This window comes from Lactuca virosa, chromosome 7, assembly GCF_052849685.1.
Source record: "Lactuca virosa cultivar CGN04683 chromosome 7, Lactuca_virosa_CGN04683_v6, whole genome shotgun sequence".
Taxonomy (NCBI): domain Eukaryota; kingdom Viridiplantae; phylum Streptophyta; class Magnoliopsida; order Asterales; family Asteraceae; genus Lactuca; species Lactuca virosa.
Genome location: NC_136432.1, coordinates 66346581 through 66358069, shown reverse-complemented (window position 1 = coordinate 66358069; position 11489 = coordinate 66346581). Strand labels below are relative to the sequence as shown.

Here is an 11489-nt window from a genome sequence, read left to right as displayed (position 1 = left end):
CAAAAAATTATTTTGGAGAAAATGAGACTCCAACCTATATAAAGACATAAAAGACCTTGTTGCATCGATGTAAGATATATTATCCCCCAACCCCACTTCCCGAGATGGGGGCTCGATAAGGTTAGACATGGATGTGTTAAGTCATAGGGATGCATATACCGACTCTAATACTATGCAAGATATAAGTGGAGTCCAAGATTGTTTTTAAAAAAAAAAAATCTTTATGAAGAAAAAGTAGAGCTCCCAACATATATAAAAAGATAAAGTACCGATATCACATATCACATAGCACATAAGATACAATAAGAATGCAAATAACAATTTTTCCATGTTTGTAGCATATCCTTAATAATGTCATTGTATCAACAAATATCGAAATTATAATCAATAGGAACATAGTATCGGTCAAATATTAGTTGAATAATGGATGTGAGGATGTTTATCATAACTAAACCAATTATATGTCAATGAATGATAACACCAAATTAGAAATAAACGAGTAATTAATCAAATAAAAAGTCAAACACATATGTTCATATATATATATTAAATATTTATTATTTATTATTGAATAATAGCCCATATTCACGCATAATTAAATCTAACAAAAACACAAATTACCCAATGAAAAAATCGTTGACCCACATCTGATTATTTACATATAAGTCTAAAATCCCATATCAAAACTAAAACTAAAACTACGAAGAATGATCATTGGTAGTAATAGAGTCTTGTCGTGTGATGGACCTTGAGCCTTTGGTGGAAGGAGAGGTCTCATCACCAGCGGGCAAGTCGGAGAGAGCAGCCATTATCCGGCGAATACTAGCTGACGGAACTGTTCTAAAGCTTGTTGCCCTAAGGCTGGGGGCAGTATTCGAGAAGATATTGGAAGAACTTGATAGAATAAGATAAACCAGAAGTTGAACAAGGATGAACAGGCCCACCTTCACAAGAGTGTCGCTATAGATTATGTCGTCTATCCCCATATTACCAGAAGAAGAAAAAAAAACCTGAAGCTTTTAGAGAGAGAGAGTTGGGAAAGAAATGTAAAATTGAGGAGAAAGGCTTGTAAACGTGGATGCTTTTATAGGAAGGCTTTGATGACTCGATGCATGTCTATATATATGATATAACTAACAAAATTGTAGAAGTTAATTGACTTGATCAATATCCTGTTATAGTATTTCATAATAAATATAATAATATTTTTGCAAATACAAATATCTTGCTATAACTGACATTGATTGCGTCCGTGGCACTTAATCTTGCTGCTGTTTTAAAATCTTGTGAATCAATTGGTTTAAGTTCGAAAATCATATAATACAGAATGGTAATTAACATAAAATAATAGTATTTTACATAGTGCGTAACGTTTAACTATTTAAATGTCACAAACTTGACACTTTTATCATTCTATATAGCATTAACGTAAAATAATATAGAATGGTAATTAAGTTAATATTATATTAAATGATCCAAAAAAATTCATTAATTGACAAAATAATTATAGAAATTATAAATATGTGTATTCTTTTAGATATAGCCCATATGGCAATTAAAATATAATAATAATAATAATCTACGATGCATTGTTGTGGAGTACAAAAGCCATCCACTTTGACTTGCCTTGTTGAACTTGACAACGTTGTCTCATGGAATCTTCTTGTAATCCATGTGAGAAATGGTTATATAAATGAAAACGATATGAATAAAGACTGATCATTTTCTCCGGTCCACAAATGATGAGAACGAAGCAATGGTCAAATTTACGCAAACAAAATTATGTGCATTATCCAAAACACAAACTATGTTTAAAGTTACTATTGAAATATATATGTGTATATGTGCAAACTGAACATTTTGTATAAGTGCAGGGGTGTAATGGTAAGTTCATAATGGCTTAATTTGTATTATTTTTGCTTGTTGGGTTAGGTGTGTATATGTGCAGATTGTAGTGGGTTGCAGCTCACTTTATTCAAAGATATTCGGGTTAACACACGGACCTTGTTAACCCATCGACCCAACTATATGTTTGAAGAGAATCCAGATTGAGCTCATTCAGATCATTCATCTCTCTGTTTGTCTCTCCCTCTCTCTGTCAAACATATTAGGGTTTCTGTTTAGGGTTCGTAGTTTTTTCATAGTTCTAAGTGAATAATCTTTTGTATTGAGTGAGAGTACCATATGATTTATGTAGAGAGGTTTCATTTGTAAGTACCTGAAAACGAGTTGGTTCGTTAATTTAAATGTACTGTTGATGTTGTATATTTTCTTGAATAAAATGTCATGATTTAGTTGCATGCAAATATTAATAAACGCAAAATAAGTGTCACTAAAGAGCAATTTTAGTTATAGTTAAAATCGAAAACATAACATATTTAGGGGTTTACTTTTTTAATAGTTTTTTTCTAACATTAATTTTTTAGTGATTATACACCAAAGTTGTTAAGTCCTTTTTTTAAATACTAAATAGCTGGTTTTGTCTTGTTGATAATTAAACTTCTTGGTTGTTTCAATTAAAGGTGAGCATAATCAGGTATCCGGCTAAATTTTTCGGAATAGGAATCGACGGTTCCCAAAATGTTGGAATCGAAACTAGTCATATTAGTTCCTAATAATTTAGAAATGTTCTCGTCGGGTGTCCGCTTTTTTAAATACTTTTATTACGAGTTAAATAAGCAAAATGCAAGTATCTAAACATTTTAGATATATAATATGTTTTGTATGTTGTAAATTTTAGTATAGATATGTATACTTTTTCTAACTTTGGACATATATAAATATATACATATGTTGTATGTACAATTAACTCTATAAGTGGTTTTGTTTTCTTCTCTGTGAGGGCTTCGAAACGATATATTGTATGTCCAAAATGGAGTATATGTGAATGAGATATCGATACTCAAAGTTTGGTATTTGAGAATAAGAGTTAGCAAGAGAGGTGGATATGCGAATGAGACCCACATTGATAGGAAGACCATACTCAAGTGAGTTTATAAGCTCGAATGTGTGATAGGATTACAAGCTTGTGTCTATGGTTTTACTCCAACTCCTACTCACGCGCAGCGGGTGTGAATCTTGGATTTCGTAGGCCAAATTTACCGAACTTCCCATGGGCGCGACCTGTGGACACGAATATAGCTCCGAAAACTCGGGCCCACGTAACCCTTTCATAATGTCTGGAACTCTTTCAGCTACAGGTACCCCTGTTGTGAACTCAGTTGCTACCACACATGTGCCAAACATCATGGCTAATCATGCTGAGCGACCTGAAAAATTTTCTGGTTTGAACTTCAAGAGGTGGCAACAGAAGATGTACTTGGCTCGGTTCCTAAGATAACTGCTCCCGTAATTGTTGAGGGATAGGTTGATGCTCAATTTGTGAGTGCAGCGGATGCTTGGAAGCATTCTGAATTTATGTGCTGCAACTATGTGTTGAATGGGCTAGCTGATGCACTTTATAATGTTTATTGTAAAGTTGCAACTGCTAAGCAACTATGTGAGTCTTTAGAAAGAAAGTATAAGACAGAAGATGCTGGTACCACGAAACATGTTGTTGCTAAGTTCTTGGAATACAAAATGGTTGACTCAAAATCTATTATGATTCAAGTTCAAAATCTTCAGGTCATTATACATGATATCAAAAACTACCTTAAGCATAAGCAAAAGGAGATGTTTGTGGAGGAACTGGTGGTGTGTCTTCGCATTAAAGACGACAATCGAATGGCTTTAAAGAAAGGTGGTGATGTTAAACCTTCTAATGTTCATGTGGTGGAAGCTAGTCAAACTTCCAAGAACAAATGCAAGGGAGCTCACAAAGGGAAATGCAACGACGTAAATTTTCAAACCAAAATTTTCATTTTAATAACACATAAAACTCGTATATTGTATTTCACAAAACCACATGTATCTCAAAATGTCAACATAAATCCACAAATAAGTCAAATCCTATAATCCTCAACATAGTCTCGAACAAGTGTGTACAATCATGCTGGCGCCTTCCCGCGGTCCTGAGAGGTACCTGAAACACATCACTCATAACACGGTAAGCACGAAGCTTAGTGAGTTCCCCAAAATACCACATACACAAATAATAAGCCTCTCATGGCTATAACTCGGCATGGATAGACCTGTAAATGGGGCGGGTTTAGAGCGAATCACCCTTGATCCAAACCCGTTTAAAAAAATAAAAACATGACCCGCCCCGCTCCAATAACCCTCAGGGTCTTAAATAGTCGAATCCATACCCGTATCCACCGGATCAATGAATACCCGACCCATTAACCCGACCCTTTTATAATATTAAATTTTCATCATTTTTATGTGTTCCAGAAAGTAATATTTCTCAAAAAGATAAAATATCTACTTAAACAAGATGTACATTAATTAATAGTCAAAGTCCAATACAATAAAAATCACATTTTACTTGGACATCGAGTTGTATATTTTGTTGTCATATATATATATATATATATATATATATATATATATATATATATATATATATATATATTGTTGGACATCGAGTTGTATATTTTGTTGTCATATATATATATATATATATATATATATATATATATATATATATATATATATATATAATGGGGCGGGTTATAAGTGGAGCGGATCGACAATGATCCATACCCGACCCATTTATTAAAAGGGTAAACGGGTATGGATCGTAAACGGGTAAACGAATCGAAAATTAAAATCCAAACCCGTAAAATTCTTACGGGTTTGGAGCGAATCAGGGTCAAAACCCGCCCCATTGACAGGTCTAGGCATGGACCCTCCGGTCTCACAGCTCGGTTGGACCCTCCAGTCCAGTATCTCAGTGAAGACCCTCCGGTCCCATAACTTGGTTTGGACCCTCCGGTCCTATCTCAGTAAACACAGAATATAGCATATATATCACACAGTCAAAATGCATAATATCATATAACTCAAGTAAGCACATAGGACCCTCCGGTCGCACAAAGATACCACTCATGGTAAGTATAGTGAGAAGACTCACCTCGTAAGTAGGCTAAGAAAATGTGTACTCCTCGAACACAAATCACCAAATCTAGCCTACATGTAACAAGCATCTCTAATTAACACTTAAAGATCACAATTCCAAATAAACCCATGATAATCCCTCCTTAGTTCCTAGGATGGGTAAAACACCATTTTACCCCTCCATAGTCTCCATAAGTCCTGCCTTGACCAAACCCTAAAGTCAACAAAAGTCAACACTCGAGTCAACTATCCATGTTCACCTGACTCTCCGAGTACACCTATGTGACTCGCCGAGTCCCCATTGTTCTTCAGAACATCGAGAAAACCCAACTTAACTCGTCGAGTCGTCTCATCGACTCGTCGAGTTACCCATATCCAGACTCATCGGGGAAAACCCTAGCCGACTCGTCGATTCAGCTCATCGACTCGTCGAGTCCCTTAAGTCAACTTCTCATTCAGATGTTTAAAGGCAGATCTACTACTCCAGACTCTAGATCTAGACTCCTAAGGTTCGAATGTGACGTAAACCTTCGATCTTTACGTGCATGCATGGCATATTTGCTCCATAATGCCACTACAAGCTCTAACTAGGGTGTTTAAGCACAAGAACTCTCTTATGGCTGGATAAAGTTGGGACCTTTGGACTCTATGGACCTCACAAGGTCCAGATATGAAGTCTAGACCTCTTGATAAGCTCAATGCACTCAAAGTCCCAATAAAAGGTGATAAAAGCCCTAACTTCCATAATCATGAGATCTAACCAATAAGATGAGAAATGTGTAGGCTTTTCACCAATAAGAAGCTCTGAACTCACTAAGCTGGTGCTCCTTGCTAGATAATCTCCTCTTCTCCTCAAAAGATACACTAGAATACTCAAGGATTAGCTCTATAACTCTCTTAGCTCACTACAAACGTTTAGGATTTCACATAGGGGAGTTGGGCAGCTGGTGAGGCGGAAATGAGAATAGCTTCTTCCATTTCTTGAAAACTGAGATCCACAAGAAAAGGTGAGTTCATACCCCTCTATTTTCGGTTTTTACAAGTTTTATGGGGGATAATACAAGTAAAATGTGTAGATCTATGTGTATGTGTATGCTATGTATGATTTCATGTATGTATGTGTGATTTTATGTGCTTATTTGTTGAATATGTAAACAAAAAGGGAAGAAATCTCGAGATCTATGGCATAAGAAGGAAAAAAAACATGATCTAAGGTATATTACACTAAACAAGTCAAGAAAATTACCCTCTAAGATTAAAATCAACATAATGCAACATAAAACCAATTTTTGGGCTTAAATTGTCAAATAACCAAAAGTTGGGTTAAAAATTGCCATTCACGGTTTTCTTAAGGATCAAAAGAGTCAAAACAGTTAAAATAAATGTTTTTATGATTATTATACTCTTCAAAGGACTAGAAATGAAATTTGTAGCTTAATGGGCCAATTTTTGGGCTTTTCGGCCCATTGAGCCCAAAATTGCGAAAAACCACATTTTCAAGGGGCTGAATGATAAATTTCACAAAACAGGAGGTAAAAAGTGTAAACAGAACCAATTCAGGGGTTAAAATGCTTTTCTTTTAAAAGGATAAAAAATGTAAAGTTTTTGGATTTTGGGCCAAAATTGTAAAAGTTGCAAAAAGTTTGGGCTTTAACCGAAAAACACTTTTCTGGAAGGGCTAAAACTGCCAAAGAATAAGTTTTGAGCTAAAAATATCACTTGAACAAGTCTATGGGTCAAAAGTGTCAAGAAAATGGTTTAAGGGCTTAAAATGTCTTTTTTTTGTATAAAGGACTAAAATTGTTATTTTTATTTAAAGAAGGGCTGAAAAGGTCAAACCAAAATTTTGAACCAATTATTTTATTTTTAAGATATTTGAGTCAAAAATACCAAAAACTACCACTCATGAAAAATAGAAAGATTAATATACGTATAAATCCAAATATCGTTATAAACAATTGACCGGTCTCGTGTCGATACGAAGATAACAATCGGCAATCAAACTTTCCAACAAATATACTATACTTAAAACAAGTAAATATCCAAATAGCTGGGCTTGAAAGATCCTAATCATGCTTATCGGACCTTCGTGGCCCATTGACATGACTTTTGGGCCTAACGCTAATAATAACACATGTCTTTTGGGCCTCCTGTGACCCAATTACATGTTTAAGGGACCCTCAATGGCTCATATGTGCTATTGGGCCTTGGTGGTCCATTAGCATTGCTAGTAAGGTCCAAGTGTAATCAAATATGAAATGGGCCAATGTGTCCTTTATACAACCAACAGCCTTAAATAACACACGTAATTAGCAGGACCTTGTATTCCTCTTCTCCACGTCTGTTAGGCTTATTTGAAATCAAAGTAAACAAATCCAGGTCGTTAATCAACAGTAATCAATTTTGTTTGGATTAAGTGAGTAATAACGGGCGACACCTCTAAGGGTCGTTCGTAGTCTGTAGTTATAATCAAAGTCTCCTGGAAGGAGAGCGAGAGTTTGTGTATAGATCTATACGGGGGTGACTCCCCCACACCTCAGTTGTTCGCTACAGTTAGACTCGGCCAGTCTAGGGTGACAAAATCTTAAGATCAATCTCGGCGTACGTTAGGTTGCCAAGACAGACGAAATAGTCATTATTATGCATGGTTATAACGACTCACATAATTAATTAATCCAATACCATCCGAGTAATCAAGGAAGAGTAATCAAAATCAGTCGTTGTGGCGGTATAGCAATTTGAAAATCAATTATATTTTATGTTATCGGAAAACATCGGGTTTTTCGAGGAAATCAATACCACTCGCTTGTATTTTTCTATAACTATAATACAAAACTCCCTTTTATACACGTTTTGAAATCATTCATGCATCAACTTATGGATCTTCACACTTTGGTAAACAATTGTCTTTTCAGAAAATATCAGATTTTATGGGTTTTATAAACTACACAAATCATTTTTATCACAACCCTGCTTATGAACTCACCAACATTTCATATGTTGACGTTTTTCAAAATAACTTGTATTCTCAGGTAACAGGTAAGCTGAAGGGTAATATCAAGTATGTTAGGATGTTATGTTTTTTGAAAACTCTCAAACAATTTATGTTATGGATGTGTAATATTTAAAACAATGTACTGGATGTGAACAATATCAGTTGTAATGTATTGATGCATGGTGATGTTTATGTTATGATTCATGTATATTCATTGTGATGATATTCAATTTAAGTCACGCGAGCCCTCGGACGTTTCCGCTGTCTGGTTTCGGGGGTGTGACAGACATGGAGTTGGTGGCCATGATAACTAATCTCACGGGCATGGTCTCGTAGGTGAATCTCATGAATACTAATTCAAATGAGTAGTGGATTGAGACGAGGGATACTTGTCATGTGTGTCATGACAAGATCGTTTTCAAAACCTACAAGGAAGTTGAAGATGGTGAAAAGCTCTACATAGGAAATGAAGTCACAACGTGTCACACCTCCAAACCGATATGACGGAAACATTCGGGGGCGGAGGACGTCATGAACAGTATCATAACAATGCATAATAGTAAAAAAAGCAACAACATTCATTGCATTAATAGAATAGTTAATACATGTGTGTTCTGAGTATAGGTGTATGACACCAAAAATGTATATATCAAAATAAAAGACGAGTCTTGAACATGCTCCGTCTTCTCAAAACCTGGTCCAGTGTACCTGTCTACTGGTTCCCTGAAAATACAAGTTATTTTGAAAGAGAGTATCAACATTTAAGTTGGTGAGTTCATAAGTATTTAATGTCAAATGTTCGTATTTGTTTCATGAAAATGTTTGTGTTTGTTTAGTAGAGTGTTTGTATACTTCCCAGAAAATCCTATATTTTCTTCTAAAAATGAAATGTAGTCTTCTACCCAAGACCCGACTGTTTCGTATGTTTGTTCTCTTGTAAAATATATGTTTGTACTTGAAATAGTATGAAATGTAAGTTTTCCATATTTGAAAGACCATCTTTACTAGAAAAATAGTATGCATTTCTTTTATGAGAATATCACTCTATGAATGTAATGGAAAAATGAAGGCTTACAGTAGTATTTTGTAAAATGACCTACTGATGCATTAACTACCTTGTAACCAAATTGGTTGATTTAGGCTAAATGTGATTAGGTTATAACCATGCTTGATTGACTAGTATAAAACACGACGTTCTTCAGCCGTCAAAAGTGGTATGACATTTGTCACCCGTAGACCTGCATGTCCCACTGTAACTAGCAGCAAGGTGTGGGATGGTCAATCCCATATAGATCTATACACAAACTCACGCTCTCGCTCCAGGAGACTCTGGTTACAAAACGTGACATAACAAGAATATTGTTATGCCATGAAATAGCATCTCACATTTTAGTTATCTTGTTCTTGTTATAGTAAGTAAGTTCCTTTTTGTTCTCGTAAATGAATAGTATACTTTGTATGAATAGTAATAGTATGTATGTATTGAATCATGTATTGTTCCTCTGTTCTAGAAAATAGTATGTATTGATCCTCTAAACTATACATACTATAGTTTACTAGTACATTTGTTTGAACTGTAATTGATTTGTAGAAAAGACTCAATTGTTCAACATAAGCGACTGAGTTAAGTATGTTCCTTAAAAATGGGGGTTTAATGTTCATGTATGTATTCAATAAGTATAACTATGATTTAGCCGACAGTCGGACTAGTGATCCTACCCTAAGCCCACAACCAAACAAGGAACAGGAGTTACGGTATTTAGCAATAGTCCTAAGTCCGTTAAAGCATACTTATACATAAATAGATACACGAATATAATTTTGATAAAAACAGAAATCTAAGAATAGTTTTTAAAATGGTTTTAACAAGCGTTTGAGTATAAGAAATCCTTTTGTTTGACGTTTTTACATGTAAGTGGTTAACACAATTATATTGTGTTCTACTCATATTCTCCCCCTAGAAAGCATTTAAAACTATAATTTGTAGGGGTATGAACTCACCTGAAGTGAGTGATTCGTGTGGATGTTCGATTTAGGAAGATAAGTTTCACGGGTGAAGTTCCGAAGCACAAACGAGTCCTATTTAGCATATTAAGACATATATATGTATTCATTTAGTGATCATAATCATAAATATAGCAAGGAAACAGATTGAGTTGCCAGCTTAACTTACAAAAAAGTGTGCTAGAGTCGAAAAGGGAAGGCTGGAAGGAGTTCACGGCCCAAAGATCTTGATGATCTTGGGTTCACGGCTTGATGTTCTTGACAAATGGTGAGGATGCAAGGGTTCACGGCCCAAGAACACTCGATGTTCTTGAGTTTATGGCCCAAAGACCTTGAAGATTTAAGAACACTAGAGGATCCTTATCAATATCTTTAAGAGGATTCAAAGGAAAAGGATGATAGTTGAGAGGAAGGTGTTTTTGGTTGAAGATCCTTGGGAGAAAAGCCTTGTGTTTGCGGTTAGAAAAGGGAAGAAGTGAGGTAAAATCAACTAACATTTATATATATATATATATATATATATATATATATATATATATATATATATATATATATATATATATATATATATATATATATATATATATATATATATATATATATAGGAGGGGAGTTCACAGCCGCAAACTGTGGGTTCACGGTCTAAAGCCCGTTCACGGCCCGAAGGCTCGTTCACGGCCCGAAGGCTTGGTTGCGGTCTAAGCAAGGTTTGCAGTCCTCGGTTCCAATTGACTTTCCTCCATAAACCCTATCACTCATATAAACATGTTCCATACACTTTTAGCTCCTTAATCTAACTATATTAAGATAATAAAAGAAATACGTTTGACCCTTGATTGATATGTTTGACTTTAGTTGACCAAGTTTTGACTTTTACAAGATAGAAATTGCGGGTTGTCACATCATCTCCCCGTTAAAGGGAATTTCGTACCGAAATTAAGGCTAAGAAAATACACATGGAATAAGGAAAAATATGAGGATACTTATGTTTCATTTGATCTTCCCGCTCCCAAGTGAATTCAGGTCCCCGTTTAGCATTCCAGCAAACCTTCACTATCGGGATACGACTTTGCTTGGTTTGTTTGACTTCCCTATCCATGATTTCTATGGGTTCTTCCTCGAAGTTGAGGCTCTCATTGATCTCGATTTCATCGAGTGGGATAACAAGAGTCTCATCAGATAGGCACTTCTTTAGGTTTGAAACGTGGAAGGTAGGGTGTATGTTGCTAAGTTCATGAGGTAGTTTGAGTTTGTAAGCTACTGGGCCGATTCTTGCTAGAATCTCGAAAGGCCCAATGTACCTTGGATTTAGCTTACCATGCTTTCCGAAGTGTATCAAGCCCTTCTATGGTGAGACCTTCAATAGAACAAGGTCACCAACCTGAAATTCCAAAGGTTTCCGTCTTTTGTCAGCGTAGCTTTTCTGTCGGCCTCTAAAGGCTTTCAATCGTTCACGAATCTGAACAATCTTCTTTGTCGTTTCCCAAATGAT

At 35.4% G+C, this 11489-nt stretch overlaps 1 protein-coding gene across 1 annotated transcript; it reads right to left on the bottom strand.

Annotated features, from left to right (window-relative positions):
* Positions 1–538: 538 nt before the first annotated feature.
* LOC145125803 (uncharacterized) lies at positions 539–1075 on the bottom strand. The gene has a single exon (XM_079061214.1). It carries the CDS (start codon positions 984–986, stop codon positions 699–701), a length of 288 nt encoding a protein of 95 aa, XP_078917340.1. The 5' UTR covers positions 987–1075; the 3' UTR covers positions 539–698.
* Between the last annotated feature and the right edge of the window lie 10414 nt (positions 1076–11489).